Below are 23567 nucleotides of genomic sequence, written 5' to 3' on the forward strand. Positions count from 1 at the left end.
ATACTGCAGAAGAAAATAAATAAAACAAATTATTATTATTATTATTATTATTATTATTATTATTATTATTATTACAAGCAAGTAAGAAATCTTCCATCAAGATCAACCCTCCCTGCTTCAACTCAAGAGCTAAAGGAAGGGGAAAAAACAGTCTGCAAACATTTGGCCTTTCCAGAGTATGTTTGTTCCCACAAGGGGCAGCCATTTTAAAACATTGCTTTAATGACTCCATTTTGTAAGCGCTCTGATTTCGGTGATTGCTGGAAGGACCTGCCACCATCCAAGAGTGTCAAGCTAGATTTTGCAATATCTTCCCTGAGAATTTGTTGAGAAACAAGTGGCCAAGAATATTCAGTATCAATTAAAGGAGGAACAGTATGCTGGTACAAAACTGGCAGCACTGAATTTTTCCATCATGGTTAAACCTGCAGCAGATCATGGTATGAAAACCCAATGCCTTCATAGCTGCTTTTAGGGTGCTGGTACAAGCAAGATAAAGGCACACACACAAGTGCTTGTTGGGGGCAATTAGCTTACACTTTGTAAACCGCTTAGGGAGTGCTTAAATGCACTGATAAGCGGTATAGAAATGTCCTTGCTATTGCTATCCTCTTTTTCCAGGACATGTCCTATATTTCAACCTTCTATCCAGGAGGAATTCCAAAATATCCCCCATTTTGAGCATGATTAAGAAGCATGAATTTATATTTAAAGTTGTGTTTTTAGCTTTTATTTTTTGTGTCCTACATTTTCTCTTAATGTTCTACATTTGGTGGTGCCTTGTCTTCCTTTGTGGTTATGATAGCTGGTCACCCTGTTCTATTTAATGCCTAGCCTCCATCCTATGAAATCCAGAAATTTGCAGTTTAGGGAGGAGTATTTCAAATTCTCTGCCAGAGTACTGCAGTACCTCACCAAATGACAAATCCAGGATTCCACTGAAAGTAAATAGTGCAATAATTGTGCAGGGCAAAAGGATCCCATGGTACTGAGTGGACCTTACCTCTGATTAAACATGTGAGTTATTTTGGTTTAACAATTCAGAGCTGCCATTCAGCTGAGGCTTCTAAAGTTCCTATGCAGGGTAAAGGTATTTAAAACAAACCAATGACAATCATAGCAGTAACACAGCCTATGAAATCAACGCTGGCAGAATAAAATTGAAATCAGCAATAAAACAGTCAACAGAAATAGAAGAGTAGGGACATGTCCTTTCACATGTTCCTGGACCTAATCATTAGTTAAGGATAATGGGAGTTGCAGTCCAAGATCATCTGGAGCACTATGTTTACCTTCTCTGTCTTAATCAGAGCTGCAAAAATTACTTGCACACTGATTTTCCAGACTTAACACAGCTATTTTTTGCATTGTAGAAAGTAGTTAGTTACCGTTACTGTTCCAAGACTGCCAAAAGGTAGTTACAACTATTTTTTACAATCAACTATTAATACAAAAGTAATTAAAAGCTAGTTTTAGGATAAACTGAATGTTGTCTTACTACGCAGACAATTCAAGGACATAGCCGTGTTAGTTTGGAAAATTAATATGCAAAGGGATGTTGCAGGGTTAGCTGTTTGAAAGATAATTGTTAGCATGAGCTTCCATAGACTTGAGCCTAATTCCTTACATGCATCTAAGGAAGTAGTCTAGGAAAGCTCATGTTACCAATTTGCATGTTTCAGTTAGTCCCAAAGGTGCTGCAAAATCACTTTTCATACAATTGAAGCATTTTTTCTTATAAACAAAGGACTGAGCTGAGGAAATTAATCTACCACTGCTATTGATAAAAAGTGTGTGTGTGTGTTATACACTGCATAAATCCTTAGGATGTTAAATACTTTTTCTGTTTTTCATGCATTAATAGAAGCACATTGCACCCATCAGTGGTATTCCTGTTGGTGAGAGCTAGACCATTCAGTAAGAGATAACCATTCAGCAAGAGAACAGAGGGAACAAGAAAAGATTTGTGCCCCTTTTAAATACAGGATTAGCAAATACTGGTTCTATCTAGCTTGTGTACTATTGGCTTGTAATGTTTGCAGAGTACACTTCCTTGCCCGAAATTCTATCCTCCCCTTTTGATTTCACAGAATGTGTGCCTTCCAAATCATTTCTGTTATGGCAACCCTAAGGTTTTTTAATATATATATTTTTATTAACCAACTCAAAGTAATGTACAAGGTTCTTCTTTTCCCCATTTTATCCCCCCAACAACCAAATTAGATAAGACTGATGAGGTGACTGGTCAGTGAGTTACCCAGTTGATTTTAGTTTGGTTGGAAGCCAAATCTCCCAGTTCCTAAACCAGTGTGAGCCAGTGTTGTGTAATGGTTTGAGTGTTGGACTACAACTCTATAGAGGCCAGGGTTCGAATCCCAGCTTGGGCACAGAAACCCATTCAGTGACTTTGGACAAATCACTCTCTCTTAGCCTTAAAGGATGGCAAAGGAAAGGCAAACCTCCTCTGAAGAAACTTGCCAAGCAAATCCTGTGACAGGTTCACCTTAGGGTTGCCATAACTGAGAAATGACTTGGAAGGCACACACCAGTCCAGCACCCTAAACATTGCATTGCACTACCTCTCCATATTGTACAAAGGTACAATATACCATATTGCAGAACTCTTTCTACTAGAAGCGTGACACTCTAGGACAGGGTGATGTGGTGCCTCAGATGGCAAATTTAGTGTTCAGTAAAGCCCAGGAAATTGATATGATGAAAGATGACATAATTTTGCTTATTACTTTAATCTGATCTCTCCACCTGTTGTTTTAACAGTAGCACAAACAAACCTGCCTTACAATCTTTCTATTCAAAGATACATGAGTTCATTCAGCCCAAATACAGCTATAACCTTGATCTGTGGTCTGGATTTTAGAGGATTCTTGTATTTGTATACATCAAGAATGAAAATAAGTGGTGGTTGTATGCTTTCAGATCCTTCCCAACTTATAGTGACCCTAAGGCAAATCTATCATGGGGTTTTCTTGGCAAGATTTTGTTCAGAGGTTTGCCACAGCGGAGACTGAGACTTGCTAAGGTCACCCAGTGTTTCATGGTTGAGTTGGGAATTGAACCTTGGTCTCCAGAGTCATACTCTAATACCCAAATCACTACACCACATTGGCCACACAGGTACAGAGATACCTTAAAGCATTTGTACATGTGTACCAACAATCTTCAAAAAGAGGCTGAACAGCAACCTGCTGGGGATGCTTTAATCCTGCACTGGGCAGAAGATTGGACTTGAATCTCCATGAGGGCCCTTTCTGATTCTATGGACAAATACAGTGTAATGCAGGAACTTGGGTGCCTTCAAGTCATTTCCGACTTGGCAACCTTGAGGCGACTCTTTCATGGGGTTTCCTGGCAAGGTTTGTTCAGAGTAAGTTTGTCATTGCCATCCTTTGAGACTGAGAGCATGTAACTTGACCAAGATGGGTTTCATAGCAGAGCTGGGAATCGAACCCTGGTCTCCAGAATTGTAGTCCAACACTCAACCCATCACATAGGCTCTCCTTCATTGAATCAAAGCATCAGTCTATCTCTCCCAAATCCGTGAATGCACTTCGAATTGTTTAGTTTTGGATGTCACATCCCTGAAAGCATGTTGTAGAGCTAGAACAGTAAGGCTAGTGCAGCGCAGTGGTTTGAGCATACAACTACGACTCTGGAGATGAGTGTCTGATTCACTACTCAGCCATGGAAACTCATAGGGTGAACTTGGATGAGCCACACTCTCTCAGCCTCAGAAAACTCTGTGGATCACCATAAGTCGTAAACAACTTGAAGGCACACAACAATTGAACACTGCAGAAGAGGATAACCAAAATAATGAACTGGAACAACGTCCATGTAAAGGAAACTTACAAAGTTTGGAACTCTTTAGACACAAAGTGAGAAGAGACATTACAGAAGTACATGTAATTGTGTTTGGCATGAAGTGAGATTGAGAGCTTTTCACATCCTATCCCGTAATACTTTGTTCTGATGGTGGTCTGCTTTCATTTCCGACTTATGGTGACCCTTTCATGGGGTTTTCTCGGCAAGATTTGTTCAGAGGTTTATCACTGCCTTTCCTGGACAGCATGTCACTTTCCAACTCTCAAACCACTACACCAAAAATACAATTTGGGATTATCTACTGAAGCCAAATGGTGGGAAGATTCCACTGTTAAAAATACTTCTTCATACAACAGTTAAACTCTGATATTTGCAGCAAGTTGCAGTGACAGTATCAACTTGACCGTCTTTAAAAACAGTTAAGACAGCCTAATGCAGTGGTTCCCAAACTCTGTTCCTCTAGATGTTTTGGACTCCAGCTCCCAGAAACCCTGACCACTGGCCAAAGCTTCTGGGAACTGAAGTCCAAAACACTTAGGGAAACAGAGCTTGGGGGACCACTGGTGGGTGAGGTGGCTATCAATGTGAGGACAAATCAAATATATAGTACCCTGGTCAGTTACATTTTCTCAGCTTCAGAGGAAGGCAAAAGCAAATCCTTCTCTGTTCAAATCTTCCCAAGAAAGCCCCATGATAGGTTTGCCTTAGGTTGGCCACAAGTTGGAAATTATCTTAAGGCACACAACCACCACCAGCACCTGGAGATTGTGTGCTTCTTAATACCAGTTGTTGAGAATCAGTGAAGCAAGGTGACACGAATGCACTAAACTTATGCTTAATGCCTTTAGTGAGACATCTGGTAGGCCATCATGGGAAACAAAATGGTGGACAAGATAGTGTTTTAGTCTAATATCGTAATAGCATTTAGCAATAGTATTTACATTTCTATACCACTTCATACTGAACTAAGCAGTCTCTATGGGGCTGACAACATGTAAGCCAATTGCCCCCAACAAGCTGGGTACTCATTTTTATAACCTATGAAAGGATGGAAGGCTGAGTTGACCTTGGAGCCCCTCAGGATCAAACTCACAACATTGTGGCTGCAGTACTAGCATTTAACTACTGCTCCAAGGCTCCAAGGTGTTCTTGGTGTCCTTCTTGGACTTCTTGTAAGGTGTTCTTACAGCCTAAAGTTGAAGGCATGGTCAAGCACAGTGCCAGTAACGGCACTGCTTTATTAGCAAGGTGGATGAGGGGCTGGAGGAAAATCCTAAACAAAATTCATGTTAGTGGTTTACATTACATGTGTTACGTCTGTTTTTGGATAAAGCACAGGTGTCTAGGCTCTTGCACCCCAGTGTGGAGGACAGGGAAGCAATTCAGAGGGTGAAGAAATGGCTGGTCTTTGTTCTGAGGGGAAGGAAAATGACGGTACTCTCCACCTGAAAGCACACTCTTGATTTTCTCTCTCCTCTGAGCCCAGGCCAGCTGAATCTTTATCTTCTAACTGCCTCCCCATTTCTCCCTTCTCTACCAGTAAGAAGAAGTTTCAGCAGCCCCATCCCAGGGCTTGACAGCTAATAGGGCAGGAAATGGAATTGCACACATGAAGTGTTACACAACACCAGCCTGATACAAAAATCTCAAGTCTAGCAGGAGCCAAATGAAACCCTTGGCCACTACCAATATAAAGAGTAGGTTCTCAGACTTAGGGTATACAGTATCTACACTGTAGAAATAATGCAATTTGACACTGCTTTAACTGCTATGGCTCCATCCTACGGAATCCTAGGATTTGTAGTTTTGTGAGGCACCAGTACACTTTGGCAGAGAAGGCTAAATATTCTAATACTACAAACCCTAGGATTCAATAGGATGGCGCTACAGCACTTAAAGTGGAGTGAAACTGTATTATTCCTACAGTGCAGACACAGTCTCAGTTTCATGAAACTCAAATATACAGTGAAGAAATGGTAGATGGCTTAAGTTCACCCAAGGGTGAATGGTCTATGAATGCACTAATACTCTCCTCACCTAGCTCAAAGTGTTAGTAAATTAGTTTTGTTTGGCTTTCACAGAGCCTGCATAAACTTGTTATGACTTTTTTTCTGCACAAAGTGTTTATTTCAAGATGTTCATTATAAGTAGGTAAAAGATTATGCGCTTAAAAATAACTTCTTATTCAACTTCTGTTTTTCACAGCAACTGTTAATAGGTACTAAAATACACACAAGACATCTGGGCTTGGTGAGAGGGTTCTAGAAGTTTCTATCAGTTATGAGGAAATCACTCATTTTCTATTTATTTCTTGGAGGCCCCAGATGGAAATAGGATAGCCACAATATGATAGCCACATCGATCAAGGAAGGCTGGCTATGACCTTATTTTGACTGAATAAATAACAAAGTACGCCTTTGATATTTTTGTGAACCCCATCTAAGTAGGTCCAATCTACCTGGCATACTACTGAATGGTTAATCACACAGAGAGATTAGAGGAAAAAGAGTAGTAGCAACAAGAACAACAAAAATACTTTTTACATACAGTATGTGTGGGAAGCATCTGGCTCTGCAGATGTTTTGGCCTACAAATTTCATCACTCTTACTCAGTATGGCCAATGTTAAAGGACTGCGGGAGTTGTAGAATATACCATCTGGAGGGCAAATGTTCCCAATGATCTAATTTACAACAGAAAGTTACTTAAGATGGTGGCCAAAGTATGAAAGTAGAGTTCTGAATTAGAATTCAGAACACTTCAAATTGCTGATTTTAACAATATTTCATTTTTTTTAACCAGGGGAGGGGTGATGTTTAAGAAGAATTATGGATAGCCATTGCCCTAGTACCGCCACCCCCCTTCAACAAAGTCAATCAGTCACTTAATGGTTTCCATTCTCGTTTTCCTTCTCTACCATCCATCACCTATGTCTCTCCAGTCTGGTTCAGTAATTCAAAGAAAAACCTCTATATCACAGGTCTTGTGGATGTCTGTCTCTTGCGCTAAGACATCCAAATGTTTTGAGGCTTCAAGTTTCTGTTTTTGAGGTAGTTTTATCACCTACACAAAGAATCTGGGCCTTCTGCAGATATAAGATGCATTTCAGTCCCACAGATACTAAATAGAGTTCTACAACACCACTCTTATACCATCAAGGATTGTTCCATTTCATCACCAAACAGTCACAGGAAAACATATTACGAAATTGGATCAGGCTGATTTCCATCACAGGGAACCTTTGAGGAGTTCATTTTTTAAATGTGTCTCCAAATGTTTTTTAAGGGATGACCTAGTCATATAACCTTTCTCACACACTGTACACTTATATGGCCGCTCTCCTGTATGGATTCTCAGGTGACAACGAAGAATTGAGCTTGTTGTGACTCTTTTGCCACAGTAGGAGCAACAGTAAGGTTTCACTCCTTTGTGGGCATTCTGATGTTTGACAATGGCTGATTTTGTCTTGAAGCGTTTCCCACATTCGGTGCATAGGTATGGTCTGATATCTGAATGAGTTGTCTGATGCCTTGCAAGGTCTTTGGAGTGGCAAAAGCTTTTACTACAGGTTTGGCAATGATATGGTCTCTCTGAGGTATGGATTCTCTGATGTCTAGTGAGAGAATATTTGTCTCTGCAAGATTTCCCACACTCGGAACATATATGTCTCTTTTTTTCCTTAGTGATTCTCTGATTACTTGTGCTGCCCTTAAAGGATTTCTTACCATCTAACTTTTTAAAGGAATCTTCTTCTAAGTTCCCTTGATGTTTAGTAAGAGTCAAGCTAGCCATGAAGGTCCCTCCATTCTGAGAGCACTCAGGATGATTTTCTTCTGTAGGGGCATCCTGATATCCTGAATATATTGAACTATCAGTCCATCTACTGACATTTCCTTCTCCATGACTATCTTGTTCTTGAGTGAGCACTGAGCCATCTGTAATTTTTTTTTCATCTTCCAATCCTTTCATACAACTTTGTTCAATGTGGGTGTTTTGGGGTTCAGTGAGCTGTGAGCTGTTCACACTCCCGGAAGATTCAGGAGCATTTTCTTTCGTGAAGATCCCCTGATATCTAGATGAGATTGAATATTCAAACCATTTATTAACATTGTCATTGGCATGGCTAATTGGGTTTTTAGGAAGCACTGAGTTGTCTATGGATAGTCTCTCAGTTGCTAACCCTATAACAGGTTTTTCTTCCAAGTGGGTGTTCTGGTTTTCAGTGCAGGTGGAACCACCAATATCCTCAGAATGTTCAGGGATTTTCCCATCCACTTGGACACCCTGAAGTCCAGCAAAGGTTGGACTGTCTGACCAGTTGTTTGAATTTTTTTCTGGGGTGATAGCCTCATGTTTAATTGTGTTCAACCTGTTACTAGGATCCTTCCCACTACTGGGCATGTTATCAGAGCTTCTTTTTTCATGCATGTCCTGGTGCCGAAAGAGGGAATATTTTGTTCCAAAGACTTTCCCACAAACCGAGCACTGATAGGACCTTGTGTCCATGTGGATGCGCTTATGTCTACTGAGAGAATAATTGGTTCGGAAGGCTTTCCAGCAGAAAGAGCATTTATGGGATGGTCCTTCTACGTGTATTTCCTGATGATGAGTTAGGGCATATCGGTAGGCAAAGGCTTTCCCACAGACACTACAGGAATAGGGTTTGCTCCCCATATGCAGTTGCTGGTGCCTACGGAGGGATGACTGCGTTCTGAAGGCTTTCCCACAATAAGAGCATTTATGTTGGTACATCTGTTCTTCGATATGGGATTCCTGATGATGAGCAAGAGTATATCTGTAGGCAAAGGCTTTCCCGCAGACATTGCATTTATAAGGCTTGCCTTTTATGTGGATTTGCTGGTGTCTGTAGAGAACACTTTTTGCTTTGAAGGCTTTCCCACAGTAAGAGCATTTGTGCTGATGGAGTTCTCCTTTGCCTGGGGCATTCTGAATCTCATTGAATGACCATTTACAGGAAGATCCCTTTCCCTGGCTGGAACTTTTGTTGGATTTGCACTCTGTGTGGACTTGCTGGTGCCTCCTGAGATTATAATGTGTTGAATATGCTCTCTTGCAGGTAGGGCACTGATAACCTCTTCCCTCAGTAGGCAGCACTTCTTCCCCAGAGGCTTCCTGCTGGGACTCTTTTTTATACCGTTCTTTCCCATGGATTCTCTGGTGGTTAGCAAAACATCGGCCGTTACGGAATGTTTTCCCACAATCAGGGCATGTATGGAGGTCCTGTTCCATTTCAGTCTTTGGTTCAGCCAGCACCAAATTGGTGCAGATCGGTTTTCCACAATCAAAGCACATCTCACGTTTCAAATTTACCTGGTTTGTCTGAATTGCAGGGAGTGGCTCTTCTTCCTTGAGGGGGTCCCCTTCACCTGCTTGCTTATATGATTGCTCTTGCATGTGCATTCTCTGATGATTAAAAAAACACCTCTCATTTCTGAAACATTTTCCACATTCAGGGCATGTCCCAACATAGCCTTCTGGGTTACTTCCTTCCAGAAAATGCATTTGGTGATTCAAGTGTTGTTGAGGCTGCTCTTTTTCATTCATCCTACAATGACCGGCAAATATTCTGTTGTCTTCAAAATTATCTGTATATTTTGGATCTTTACAAGAAAATTCTCCCATATGCAGCCTCTGATGTTTGATTAGGGATAATTTTTCCCTGTCGCTTGTTCCGCTGTCAGGACACATGTAGCAATTGTTCTCCATGTGGACTGTCGTTTGGTGGCTAATGAGATCTTTCTGTTTTATGAAACCTTTCCCACAGTTAGAGCATTTAAAGAGATGTGCTCCTGAGTGGGCTACCATCAAGTGCCTAATACGATATCTCTCTTCTGTATAGCTTTTCTCACAGGCAGGGCATGGATAGGTTGCTTCACTGGTGTGTGTTTTCTGATGTTCAGTAAGAATGGCTCTTGTAACAAAGCTCTCCCCACACTCAGGGCATTCATACAGTTCCCTTCCTGACTGAGTCTTTCTTTTATGCACTTTTCTTATATGTAAAGACAGCCTTGATTTATCAAGGAAACATTTGCCACAAATGGAGCATTTATAGGGTCTCTCTCCACTGTGGATTTTGAGATGTCTGCTCAGGGATGATCTCCGACTGAAGCGTTTCCCACATTCGGAGCATACATTCTGGCCTTCTTCTGCATCTATTCCTCGCTGACCATTTCTCTTCCTAAGAAGGTCCCTGTCGTTTTTGTCAGTTCGATAGATGCTGCCCTCAAGCTGACCACGCCAACTCTTATAAGCTTCTTCCTTCTGGCAGCTAGTATCACATTTACCTAAGAGAGGTGCTCGTGGCTTTGCAGCCCTGGGACCCTCCTGCTGAACACTTCCTTCCTCTTCTTTTTCACTTACTGAGTCATCATCTGTTGGAATAAGCAGAGAAGGAAATACTTCTGTGAGTTAGCTAGGTAGAGGCCAATAGGTTTGATGCATCTTCCCTAAAAGGAAAGTTTCCCATGTTTGTGGCTTTTTGGTTTAGAAAAAAAGTAAGAAAGGGGAACATAACCAAGGTTTATTGAATCAGTCACCTTGTGAGAAATCCCCACTGTATTCAGAGAAAACAGAGGAGATTACCCTGCATGCTGCTCTCCCATGCAATCAAGAGAGTGAGGGGCATACTATACTAGCCACTCTCAGCTGGCATTTATGACTTTTCTTTTCCCGTGGAAGATAGGGAGGCAAAACCACATTGTCTGCTGATATGACAAGCAGAGAAGCTCTAGCATTTTGGCCAGGGTCCCAATGATGCTGGTGTGTGTGTGCATGTGGTCAAGTTCTCTGACAACATTTGACCTGCAATGAGGTAAAGTGGGATATACCACATATAAGTTTTCTCACTATCACCTAACACTAGCACTCAGGGTGATCCAACAGTATTGTTTGTCTGTGGATTAAAACGCTATTGCTTTACAAAACACATAGTTAACCTATGGACTTTGCCAATACAATGGCAAATTAAAAAGGGCATAGAAAAGAAATGGAGGAGGACAGGTCTATGAACAGCTATTATTCATTGTGGCTAACCTGGACCCTCTAATGTCCAGCAGGAAAATAGGAAAAGCTGCTATGGAACCTCCCTGTTGTATCCAACATAACATAGAATAAGATAAACCTTAGTGGATCAGACTGAAGACCAGTCTAGTATAAGAATCACAATCTAAAAGGTCTGCTAAAGAAGACAGACACAGTATCTTTACATCTATCTATACAGCCCTGGTGTTCTCTCTAAACAGTTAGTCTATGCCAGGGTGGGACTATATGACTCTCCAGATGCTATTGAACTGTAACTTCCAACAGATCTTCCCAGCACAGCCAGTGTTAAGGAATACTGGGAGATGCAATTCAACCACACTGAGAGGGCAGCACAATTCCTACCACTGTAAGCCATTCCCAACAAATCCAACATGTAAGTGCACCCCACCCCCCCACCCCCCAAAAACTTGAAATACTTGGGAGAGTTACTTCACCTACAGAATGCTCTCCCAGTGAGGCATGCTAACATTACAATCCTTTCAGTGCTAGTTTAAGTTCTTTCTCTATTCCTAGGCATCTGATGAGATGTTACTTGGCTATTTTAAATAGTTTTAGTTCTATTAATTATCCCTACAATTTTTTACCCAGGGGGACACACTGTAGAGAAATTGTGTTATATGGTGCTTTTTCTTGTTTGTATTTTAAAATCTTTGTATATTTAAAATGTTGTAAGAAACCTCAAAGTTTTTTGGTGGGGTTTTCTAGAAACCTTTATCTCTAAGAGATATAGGTTGACTCTCCTTTATGCAGGATTCCAAAATCCATTCCAAAAACCAAAATGTTTTTCATGGATGGCTAAGATAGTGACACTTTTTCTTCCTGATTTTCCAAGGTATACAAACTTTGTTTCATGAACACCATTATTTAAAATATTATGTATAAAATTATCTTCAGGCTATGTGTATAAGGAGTATATGAAACATAAATGAATTTCATGTTTAGACTTGGGTCTCATCTTGAAGGTATCTCATTGTGCATATACAAATATTCCAAAATCCAAAAAAATCTGATATCCGAAATACTTCTGGTCCCAAGCATTTCGGATAAGGGAGACTGAACCTGCACTAATTACTGTACTAATAGACTAAATCCAACATTAGTCCTAACAGAGCAAAGCCAATGCAATGAATTGGATTACTTAGCTACAATTAATTTAATTTCAATTGATTTAAAAGATCTACGTATATGACTAAGGTTAGATTTTGCTGCTTCCCCCTCCATATCCATACCCCAAACTGTGCGCTTTGATTTTGGACTTCAGCTTCTAGAAGCCTCAGCCATATTGGGCAATAGTCTGGGATTCTGGGAGTTGAAGTCCAAAATCCCTTAAGTTTGGGGACCACTGTCCTAGGCCATGCCTAAAAACAGAATGTGTAGGGATCACCAAGTGATGCTTTTTATGAAGAGGCCAAACATTTTTGAGACAACTCTTACCTGAACTAGATGAATCTGAACTGGGCACGCTCACAGGACTTCGGTAGGAATTCCACCAGTTTCCAGTCTCTGGCCATTTTGTCAGAACTTGTTTATCGAGCCCTTCAGAAGCAGAAACAGCTTCAGCAGTGGCACTATCAGAGGTCTGGAGATCTGGGTCCCAGGACTCTTGCCTTCGTTCCAGATGAGCCAGCAGTTCAGAGGTTTGAAGAGGAGAGGCTGAGAGAGAGAGGAAGAAAGAAAAAAAGAGATGAGATGTTGAATATTCCCGTTTATCAAGAGAAAAATAAAAAATATTGCTTTCTAGTTCCAGCATCCAGCTACATTGTAGAAACAATGCAGATTAACACCACTTTAAGTACGTATAGATTCATCCTATCAAATAATCGGATTTGTTGTTTTACAAGGTGTTTAGCTTTCTCTGCCAAAGAGTTCTGGTGGCATACAGAAGTACAAACCCCAGGATTCTGTAGGATGGAGCCATGGCAGTTAAAGTGGTCTCAAACAATTATTTCTACAGTGTAGATGCACCCTCAGTCTTTATGCTCCAAGACAGCGATGGGCTCCAAGGTTAGTTTTGCAGATTTGGACCCCTCTCAAATTCCCCATCTTCCCCATAGCAGGGGAGTCCCAAAACTGCCTTTGGGAGCAGCAGCTTCCTCTCTAGAATACACAGCAGAACTCCCCCTGCCCTAAGCCTGGAAGTACATTTTCCAAGCTGCATGTCATATCACTTCATGACACTACCGTCTCATGGGGGGGCTGTGGTACAGCCCCAGAAGATGCATGAATGGTCAAAATGCACCCCCAAATCTCAGGAATCTGCCCAACCCACTCTAACGAGGAAAGGTCCACTCACCTTCTGGTCTTCCACACTGCAGAAATAAAACAGTTTGGCACCACTTTGAAAGTGTCATGATTCCATTCTATGGAATCTTGATATTTGTATTTTGCAAGGTATTCAGCCTGGTCTGTCAGAGCAATGGTGCCTCACTAAACCACAAATTCTAGGATACTGTAGGACAGTCATGGTGCTTTATTTCTGCTTTTTTTCTGAAGCATGGAAACATCCCTTACCACATCTTAATGTGGTTCAATTGGTCTTGGTCAGGAGGATCACCTTTTTCTTTGATCTGGCAGCAGATTCTTTTTTATGTCAACTTTTTTACATAGTTTCACTATGATCCTCTTTAATGCTGGCAGAACATAAAGCTCAACCACTATACTTATATAGTGATGATATCAGCTAGCCCAAAATAGCCTCTGGCAGTTTGGGTCACTGCTATCCCATATACCCCACAACCAGTTAGTCACAGGAGGGGGCAGAGCTGAGTTTGGGCACTGGCCAGCCTGTAAGCTGGCCCACTGTTCTCTGGCCGAAAAGGGACCCCATAACGAGAGTACTGCATATGTCTTTGCACCAGCTTGCAAAAATCACAACTACTAGTATACATTATAACAGGCTTATACTGGCACTGTGCGCAACAGGATCCTGGTCTTTGAAACTAATGATACATAACGTTTATAGTGACCAAACATTCCTTTCCCTCTGTGAGAGAAGAGGTGTATACAGGTTGGGTTTCCCTTATCCAGAAGTGTTTTGGTTTTGGTATGCTTGCATACACACAATGAGTTATCTTTGAGATGAGACTCAAGTCCAAGCTTAACATTCATTTATGATTTACATACACCTTATAAACATAGCTGGAAGGTAATTTTATACATATTATTTTTAATAATGTTGTGCATGAAACAAAGTTTGTGTACTATTAGATAGCAAACGTGACGCTATCTCAGCCACCCATGTGGGCAATGTTGAATTCTGGAGTATTTTAGATTCCAGATAAGGGATACTCAACCTTTATTGCCTTGTGCCTCTTTAAAATCTATTGATATTTTAGGGAACAGTAACATAATGAGGTGCTGAAAATGATCACACCTCTACCAAAGTACAATTCCCAGAGAAGAACAATTCCCCATCCTAACCCAGCCTGGCACTCTCCCTATGTGTTGGGCTAAATCTGGCAGGATAGCTGGGGATGACAGAAGTTGTAATCCAGCTAGAGGGTGTTGGGCTGAAGAAGGCTGCTATATACACATGCCTAGGAATATGGCTCATGGAACACAATGTTGTTTACGTCAAGTACGTAGGACTGCACTGCAGGGGACAAGGAATCTGATGGCCTCCAGACATTGCAGATAACAATACACCTTAAGCAGAAGGAAGATGAACCCCAAAATATCTGGAGGTCAGCAGTTTACCCTGATCTCTGGCATAGATCCAGGGTGGAATGGTGTGACCCTCCAGATGTTGTCAAACTGCGACAGCCAACATTCCTCACCATTGGCTGTGCTGGCTAAGACTGGTGGGAGATGCAGTTCCACAACATCTGGAAGGCTGCAAAATCCCCACCCCTGGTATAGATATACCCAGCAAATCTTTAATTTAGCTCTGCCACTCTCAAAAGCAACCTCTACGGCCTTTTTAGTCTGTAACCCCGCTTCGATCCACCGGGAGAGGCGGGGAAACATAAATAAATTTTATTATTATTATTGGAGAAAATTTTTCATGAAACCAGGAGCCATTCCACACTACACAATTCTGTAATATTCCATGTTTAACTTTGATGTTTCACCCTACAGAATAATCCTGGGGTTTGCAGTTTAGGGGAGCGGTGTTTAGAATTCCCAGCCAGGAGCTCTAGTGCTTCAGCAAACAACAAACCTCATGATTCCACGGGATGCAGTCGTGGGATTTAAAGTGGCATCATAGCACTATAATTCCGTAGTGTGCAAGAGCTCCATGTCATAGCCTGTTTAAGCTTGCAATGCTGAAGAAAAAGGTACTCTTAAAAAATTGGAAGAAAAGAACAAAATGGGTGGGAGCCATCTCACCCATAAAGATGGTGTTGTAGCTCTCTTGCATTACTTCCCTGTAGAGGCTTCCTTGATCAGAGGCCAGGAGATCCTGCTCTATCTGAAAGAAGAAAAAAACCCCACCCGGTTCACTGACAAATGCCTCAGGTCTAAAAGTAGTATAGAGGAATGCCAACCCTCCCACCACCGTCCTAGCCCTTCAACACAACCCCACAGGGCAGGGTGTGGAGAAGGATGATACTTATTTACCTGAGCTGACACTGTTTTGGCCATTTTCTGTCAGAAACAGCGTGTCTTCACATGGAAAGTCTCTGTATGCAAGAGTGGTGGTTGAGAAGGAACAGAGCAAAGATTTCAGAAAAAGCTTTTGGGGATTAAACTTCTACCTCTTCTCTATATAGACTGGTTCTCTGCCCCACCAGACAGAAGCCGAGATCCACTTTACACCATCCCACCTTTTCCTCTGGGGAATGAACTACAGTTGCATCTCCTGAGGCAAAGAAGTTCTCTCAGAGAGATCGTCAGATCATCTTTCTCCTCTGAAAGGCCCACATCTCTTTGGAGAACATGTGACCCTTCAGATGTTGGATTGCAACTCCCAGCAGCCCCTAGCCAGTATAGCCAGTGGTGAGGGGTAATGGCAGTAGCAGTCAAACAACACCCCTGATTGTTATAATCATACACAATTATAACACTTTCATCCCACTTTACTTCTGATTATTCCATCCTATGAAACCCTAGGATTTATAGTTTGGTGAGAGGTACAGGTTGGATCTCCCTTATCCCAAATGCTTAGTACCAGAAGTGTTATGGATTTTGGTTTTTCACAGACTTTGGAATATTTGCATATACGTAATGAGATATCTTGGAAATGGAACACAAGTCTAAACATGACATTCATTTATGTTTAGTATATACCTTATACATACAGCCTGAAGGTAATTTCATACGTCATATTTTAAATAATCTTGTGCATGAAACAAACTTTGTGTACACTGGACCATCAGAAACAAAAGGTGTCACTATCTCAACCACCCATGTGAACAGTTTTGGATTTTGGAGTATTTCAGAATTTGGAATTCTGGATAAGGAGTACTCAACCTGTACTTGGACTTCTCAGACCAGGAACTCTGGTGTTGTACCTCAGGGGAGTTCTCTAGAGCTTTCTAGTACAGATTTCCAAGTACCACAGCAAGCTATAAATCCTTGGATTATTTAGGATGAAGATATGACAGTTAGAAGTACTGTCAAAGTTTTTTGTTGTTCAGTGTGGATACAATCCCTGGATTATTTTATGTCCCTTGTTTTACATCTCATTCCCTGCTCCATTTCCTTTTTTCCAAATCCAACTCTTCCATGAACCCCTAGTTTTTATCACGTTAATCTTCATGCTCTTCTAAAATAGATCCTACAGATGTATAAATAAAAAACTAATGCAAGCTGTGATGATCTGTAGGAGAAAAAATCCCAAACCCTGAGATAAGCTTTAAATATTCTTATAACTAACTGGAATGTCACAAAATTACAAGCAAGTTTTCAGGTTCTCCAGAATTCTTTGTCAAGCTGGATGCTAAGCTAACCAGGCCACAGAAGGAGAGGGTGGGAGATAGAAAAACCATGGTTTGTAGTCCAGTCTGTATTTTGGTTGTATTTTTAGGATGGTGTGGTAGAAAAGACAGCAAAGTTTCATTGTATGTGTATTCAAAGTAGGTCCTGTTGTGTTCAGATGAACTTACTCGAAGTTAAGTGTATAAGTCTGCACTCTGGACTGGGGATCCACTTTGATGTAGGAATTAGAGAAGAACTGGGGATCCACGTTTTCTACTCCGATATCCTAGAGGGAACACATAGATGTCTCAAAATGTCAAACAAGATAAGGACAAAACTGTAAGTAGCTGAAAAGTACAGTGGGCCCTCCACATTCACATAGGGATGCAGGGCCCCTGTAAAAGTGAGAAAACTGCAAATAAAAAATTGTATTTTTTTACCTGAGAAAACACCTCTCTAGGAATCTCTAGGTTTTTCAGCACAATTCAATGGTCAACATCCAGCAGAAGTTGACCATAAAATCATGCTAGGGGACTTATAAATGCCTAGAGCAGGGGTAGGCAACCTTTTTGAGCCAGGGGCCGGGTTGCTGTCCCTCAGACAACTGGGGGGCCGAAGCCAAAAAATAAATAATTAAATAATTTATAAAAATTAAATATATAAATAAAAAAGGACAAATGTAGGACAAAATTTTCAAATGGAAGACACTTTTTGAAAAAAATGGGGGACATGTGAAAAAATTTGCTGATTTTTTAAAAAATGTTAATATAAATGCATGTTTCTGAGGCTTCTATAGACAATTGCCCCCCAAAGGCCCCGGCGGCAATCAGCGGCAGGACTGGGCTGGGGCCGGTCCCAAGGCCTCGCCGGGCCGCATCCGGCCCACGGGCCGCAGGTTGCCTACCCCTGGCCTAGAGGATCCTCCATCATGCGCAGATCCTCTAGGAATATGTAAGTCCCCCAGCATGACTTTACGGTCAAAATCTGGCAGAGTCTCATTGGAGGACCTAGAGATTCCTAGGGAGATCATATTAATCAAATCCATGAATAATCAAACCCACAAAAGTACAAGCTGCAAATATGGAGGGCCGACTGTATTGATTTTGAAAAAAATGTTAGTTTTTTGACATTAAGCAGTGAATTGGATGCAAAATACAGCCAGGAGCCTCAAGGTCAGACTTTGCCCACTCCTGGGTTAAAGCATCCAACAAAAAGTCAGGAAACCCAAGTTCAAATCCTTCCAGTCAGCCATGAAGCTCCCTGGATCAGTCACTATCCTTTAACCCAGTGGTTCCCAAACTTTGGTGCTCCAGATATTTTGGACTTCAGCTCTCAGAATTCCTGACTGTTGGCCAAGTTGGCTGGGGCTTCGAGAAGTTGAAGTCCAAAACACCTGAAGAACCAAAGTTTGGGAATCACTGCTTTAACCCAGTTTATTTTGCAGATATGTTGTGAAGGGAAAAGGGGGTGGGGAATAAATGTTTTCTCTTATTTCCAATGGGGGAAGGAAATCCCATGAATTAATGAATGGTGCTCTTCTCTACTAGATGTTATGTCAGTGTGCTATACATATGTCTTCAGTTCTTAGGACCTTGGGTTTCATGTTTTCAATAAAATTTTCAATTTTTCCCTTTCTTTGTCTCAGAACTCATAGGTTCAACCTGAAATCTAGCACTTAATCCTATTATCTCTGTCCTGACACTGTGATTCGATGCAGAGGTTGCAGCTTCAGTGAATTAATTGACTTTTCCTCTTGCAGTGCTCTCACTTTTGCTTAACTTCCACCCTGATGATGAGTCTGGAGAACTTGAAAGCTTGCCCCACTACTTTGCAATTTTTAATTTTATTTATTTATTTATTTCTGCATCCACCGATTTCCCCCCACAGATTCATCCATCTACAGCTTGAAAATATTCAAAAAATACAGTGGCCCCTTGGTATCCACTGGACTTGGTTCCAGAACCCCCTGTGGATACCAAAATCCATGGATGCTCAAGTCCCATTAAATACAATGGCATAGTAAAATGGTTTCCCTTATATAAAATAGCCAAGTCAAGGTTTACATATTGGAATTTATATCTTAAAAATATTTTTAAAACCATGGACGGTTGAATGTGAGGATAAAAAAATTAGTGGATATGGAGGGCTGACTGTACATAATTTCTAAAAGCAAAGCCTTATCTTGCCAATTTATATAAGGGATACCATTTCACTATGCCATTGTATTTAATGAGACTTGAGCATTCACAGATTCTGGTATCCAAAAGGGGTCCTGGAACCAACCCCCATGGATACTGTAATAGCTGGTACCACAGCTTTGGAAAATATGTCAATATTTACTGCCTTTCCATCCTGCTGTCTAAACCTTAATTTTCCATTTTATATAAGGGACACCATTTTGCTCTGCCATTATATTTAAGGGGACTTGAGCATCCACGGATTTTGTTATCCATGGGGGATCCTGGAACCAAACCCCAGTGGATAACAAGGTAAATATGGGAAATGATGAGTAAACAACACAGAGTAAACAACACACATTTAACCATCAGGGACACCATGGATCAATTGTCCCCCACACTTCCTTCTATATCCCAGATGAAGCTTTAAAATTTTTATCAGGACTCAGTATAGAACCTTCCAAGACTTTCTCTGAGCATGTGCAAAAATATTTTTCTCCCCCCCATCCCTGAGCAGCCATTGCTCCTCCCTACAGATCTGGCTTTTGGGGGAGGTGGAGCAGACTTTCCAAATGAGAGTCTAAGGCCTACCTCTAAACAGATAGAGGCTATGCAAGCAAAGTAACAAAGTCATTTCAAAAAAGACAAAAGCCTTTCCATTTCTAGCACATAAAGGAAACATCCAAGACTGAGACTGCCCAAGACTGGGAGGGGGAGTAGGAATTATTTGTTTTCCCCTTGGATTGCTTCTTCAGACCAATCCTTGGGCGTAAACCCTCATTATTTCTCATTTTAAAAAGAAATGAATGGCTATTTGCAAAGAAGCTGCATGTCCTGGAGAGAATGATGACCCAAGAGGAGGATTTGCAGCTGGACTGTCCCCCCCTCCCTCTTTGCAAGGCCCCTTTTTATCTTGAAAATGTCCCTCTCTCTTCGCAAGGCCCCTTTTTATATAAACTGTCCTTCCTCCTTTGCAAGGCCTCTTTTTATATTGACAACTCTATCTCCCCCTTTGCAAAACCCCCCCTTTTATATTAAAATGTCCCTCTTTGCAAGATCCCTTTTTATATTGAAAATATCCCTCTCTCTTTGCAAGACCCCCACCTTTGCAAAACCCTTCTATAAAGCTGTCCCTCTCTTTGCAAGACCTTTTTGATATAAAAACTGCCCCCCTCCCTTAGCAAGGCCTTTTTATGTTGAAACTGCCTTTGATCGTTTTAATATAAAAACTGTCCCCCCTTTGCAAGGCCCCTTTTTATATTGAAAATGTCCCCCTCCCTTTGAAAGGCCCCTTTTTATAGAGAAACTGTTCCTCTTTCTTTGCAAGACCCCTTTTTATACTCAAAATGTCTCTCCTCCTTTGAGAGATCCCCCTTGCAATCCTCCCTTTTATACTGAAAATGTCCCTCTCTTCTCAAGACGCCTTTTAATATAGGAACTGCCCCCTCCCTTTTCAAGATCCCTTTTCATATTGCAACTGTCCCCCTTTGTAAGACCCCTCCCCTTTGCAAATTCCCTTCTTATATTGAAACTGTCCCTTTTGCAAGACCTCCCACCTCCAATTTGAAAAAAACACCTTTTTATCCTGAAACTCTCCCTCCCCTTTATATTGAAAATGTCCCTCCCGTTTGGCAAGACCCCCCCTTTGATAAACACCCTTTTTATATTGCAGTTGTCCCTCTCTCTCTTTGTAAGACCGCCCTTTGCAAAAAAATAATAATCCTTTTTATACTGAAACCATTCCTCCCCCTTTGCAAGAAATCCCCCCCTTAGCAAAGGCCTTTTATATTGAAAATGTCCTTCTCTTTGTAAGACCCTCCCTTTTCAACCCCCCTTTTTATACTGAAATTCTCCCTCCCCCTTTGCAAGCCCCCCTTTGCAAAATATTGAAAATGCCCCTCTCCCTTTGCAAAACCCCTTTACATATTGAAAATGCCTCTCTTTCTTTGCAAAAAAAAACAAAACAAAAACCCTTGATATATTGAAAATATCCTTCTTCCTCCACCTTCCCCCCCTCCTTTGTTGTTGTGGGGGCTTCACTCCGAGATCTCCCCCCCCCCCACAAAAAGCAATCCCTCCCTCCTCTTCCTTTTTACCTGGGCTCTCTGGGTCCAGGCTCCCCTCAATGGCTGCAGAGGAGTCTGGTTCTAACCAGAAGAGACCTTCCTCCTCCTCTCCTTCCCTGGGTCACTTCTGCAGCAGCAGCAGTCCAGCTCCCCATTGCAGCCAGGGCCAGAGAGACAAAAGAAGAAAGCAGACCTTGCTCCTCCTCCTCCTTCTAGTCCTGTTTTAAAATAATAATAATAATAATAATAATAATAATAATAATAAACAATAATAATAATAGTGATCTATATATGTGTGTGTGTGTGTATGTATATAAAATTAATGATCCTCCACTTGGAAGAGGAGGAGCTGCCTCCCAGCTCACAATGGAGCCCCCAGCATGGGCACTGGGGAAAAAAAGGCTCAGCCCCCAATCCAGCCTCTGCGCCCAAGAAGAAGAAGAAAAAGACAAGGCCAGCCAGCCATCAGCCCCTCCTTCCCTTTCTTCCTCTCTCCTTCCTTCCCTGGGATCCGGATTGCAGAGACCTCTTGTGGCAGGAGAAAAGGAAGCAAGCTCACTCTCTCAGCCCAATCCCCAGAGGTGATGGATTTCCACTCTTGCTTCCTTGCAGGAATGAACATCCCAGGCTGGGGATCCAGCTATGGATGGATGGATGGATGGTCCACCAGATGTTGTGCATCTGTCTGTCTCTGGCTTTCCACTCCATCAGATGCATCTGAGGAAGTAGACTGAAGTCTAGGAAAGCTCATGCTGCCAACTTCTTTCTTTCCATGAGTCTCAAAGGTGGTACAAGATCTCCTTACAAGAGCTACAACTCCCACCATACAAAATACTGGGTGGGAGTTGCAGTCCAAAACATCCCAGTTGTCCAAGGGTTCCCAAACCCTGCAAGCTACCAGACTGTGGCCAAAGGTCCACCTTTTCCAGGACATGCCCTCCATTTCAACCTTCTGTGTCCAGGAGGAATTTCAAGATGTCCTCCATTTTGAGCATGACTGATTTATTTTGTTTCTATGCCGCCTTTTTCCCAGAAGGGACCCAAGGCAGCTCACTGGTAAAAAAGCATTTCAAGAAACATTACAATAAAAACATTAAACATTTAAAATAATCTAAAAACCGTATAAAACCACATAAAAATATACAAAACCTAAAAGACACAACCAACAGAAACACCACAAAAGCCATCCTAGCATGGTTATATATTAAAATGCCTTAGTTTGCCGACGAAAGGCAAGCAGGGAGGGGGCCAGGATGCATCCACATTTGGATTAGTGTTTTGAGCTTTTATTTAATCATATCCTCCCCCCCCCCTTTTTTTTTTTTTTAATGGCCTGCATTTTGCAGTGCCTTGTCCTCCTCTGTGGTTAGGACATCTGGTCACCCCCCACACAACACAGTTGTATTAATAAGCATTTATCCTAGATAAGGGGAAATTGCAGTAGTCAAAGAGTTCCTGTTGTGGTGGTGGTGGTGGTGTGCCTTCAAGTCATTTCCAACTTATGGTGACCCTAAAGCGAACCTATCATGGGGTTTTCTCAGCAAGATTTGTTCAGAGGAAGTTTGCCATTGCTTTCCCCTGAGACTGAGAATGTGTACCTTGGATCAAATATTGACCAAAAAGGAGACTGCCATCAAGAAATCAGAGGACTAGGATTGGGAAGGGCAGCTATGAAAGAACTGGACAAGATTGCCAAGTGCAAAGACATAACTCTGAGCACTAAAGTGAGGATAGCACAAGCCATTGTATTCCCTATCCCCATGTATGTATGTGAGAGCTGGACAGTGAAGAAAGCTGAGAGAAAGAAGATAAACTCATTTGAGATGTGGAGCTCTCCAGTTTAGATGGAGAAAAGTGCTGAGGATACCATGGACAGCCAAAAAGACAAACAAATGGGTCCTAGAACTGATCAGGTCAGAATACTCCCTGGAAACCAAGATGACTAAACTGAGGCTGCCATACATTGGCCACATCATAAAAAGGCATGACTCACTAGAAAAGACAATGATGCTTGGAAAGGTAGAAGGCAGTAGAAAGAGAGGAAGATCACACGGCAGATGGTTAGACTCAATCAGGGAGGAGAAGGGCCTGAGTCCGCAGGACCTGAGCAGAGAGGTTGAGGATGGGGAGGGGGTGTGTCTTGGAGATGGCTCATCCACAGGGTCACCATGAACTGGAGTTGATTTGAAGGCAGTTAACAACAACAAATGTGTCTGCAAAGATCTTGTAGCACCTTTGAGACTAACATATGGCCCATAAGGGGTGGTGCCCCTTTCCTTGTCAAACCCGGGCGGCAGCAACCGCACGCCACAGCCCTGATCCCACCTTTCCTTGGTGCAAAAAGAAGCCACAAACAGCAGCTCCTTTTCGCACTGTAGAAAGGGTGCCCTATCTGCCATTGTGGCAGCTTTTCTCCACTTCTTCAGCACAGTGCATATAAACACTGTGCCAAAGATGTGGTGTGATGCCACCTGCCATGTTGTTGCTTGGGTGATGTCATGCCCATACTCTGCCCCCACGCCCACTCTTTATGTCGGTCTGTTGAGGCCTCAAGAGAAGTT

General features: G+C 41.9%; 1 protein-coding gene across 2 annotated transcripts; it reads right to left on the bottom strand.

The window, feature by feature from the left end:
- Window positions 1-4690: 4690 nt before the first annotated feature.
- On the bottom strand, window positions 4691-21420 carry LOC149321207 (uncharacterized). 2 transcript variants are annotated; one of them, XM_089517266.1, is made up of 6 exons: window positions 21037-21420; window positions 16952-17049; window positions 15465-15526; window positions 15234-15315; window positions 12339-12557; window positions 4691-10234 (listed from the first exon to the last, which is right to left on the bottom strand). In XM_089517266.1, the coding sequence occupies exons 3-6, from the start codon at window positions 15486-15488 to the stop codon at window positions 7071-7073; spliced, it is 3489 nt and encodes a 1162-aa protein (XP_089373392.1). In that variant the 5' UTR covers window positions 15489-15526; window positions 16952-17049; window positions 21037-21420; the 3' UTR covers window positions 4691-7070. The 2 variants fall into 2 exon arrangements, with proteins under 2 accessions (XP_089373392.1, XP_089373401.1); XM_089517275.1 differs by lacking the exon at window positions 16952-17049.
- Between the last annotated feature and the right edge of the window lie 2147 nt (window positions 21421-23567).

This window comes from Sceloporus occidentalis, unplaced genomic scaffold (genome assembly GCF_023333645.1).
Source record: "Sceloporus occidentalis isolate IW3139 unplaced genomic scaffold, rSceOcc1.0.p SCAF_1, whole genome shotgun sequence".
Lineage (NCBI taxonomy): Eukaryota > Metazoa > Chordata > Lepidosauria > Squamata > Phrynosomatidae > Sceloporus > Sceloporus occidentalis.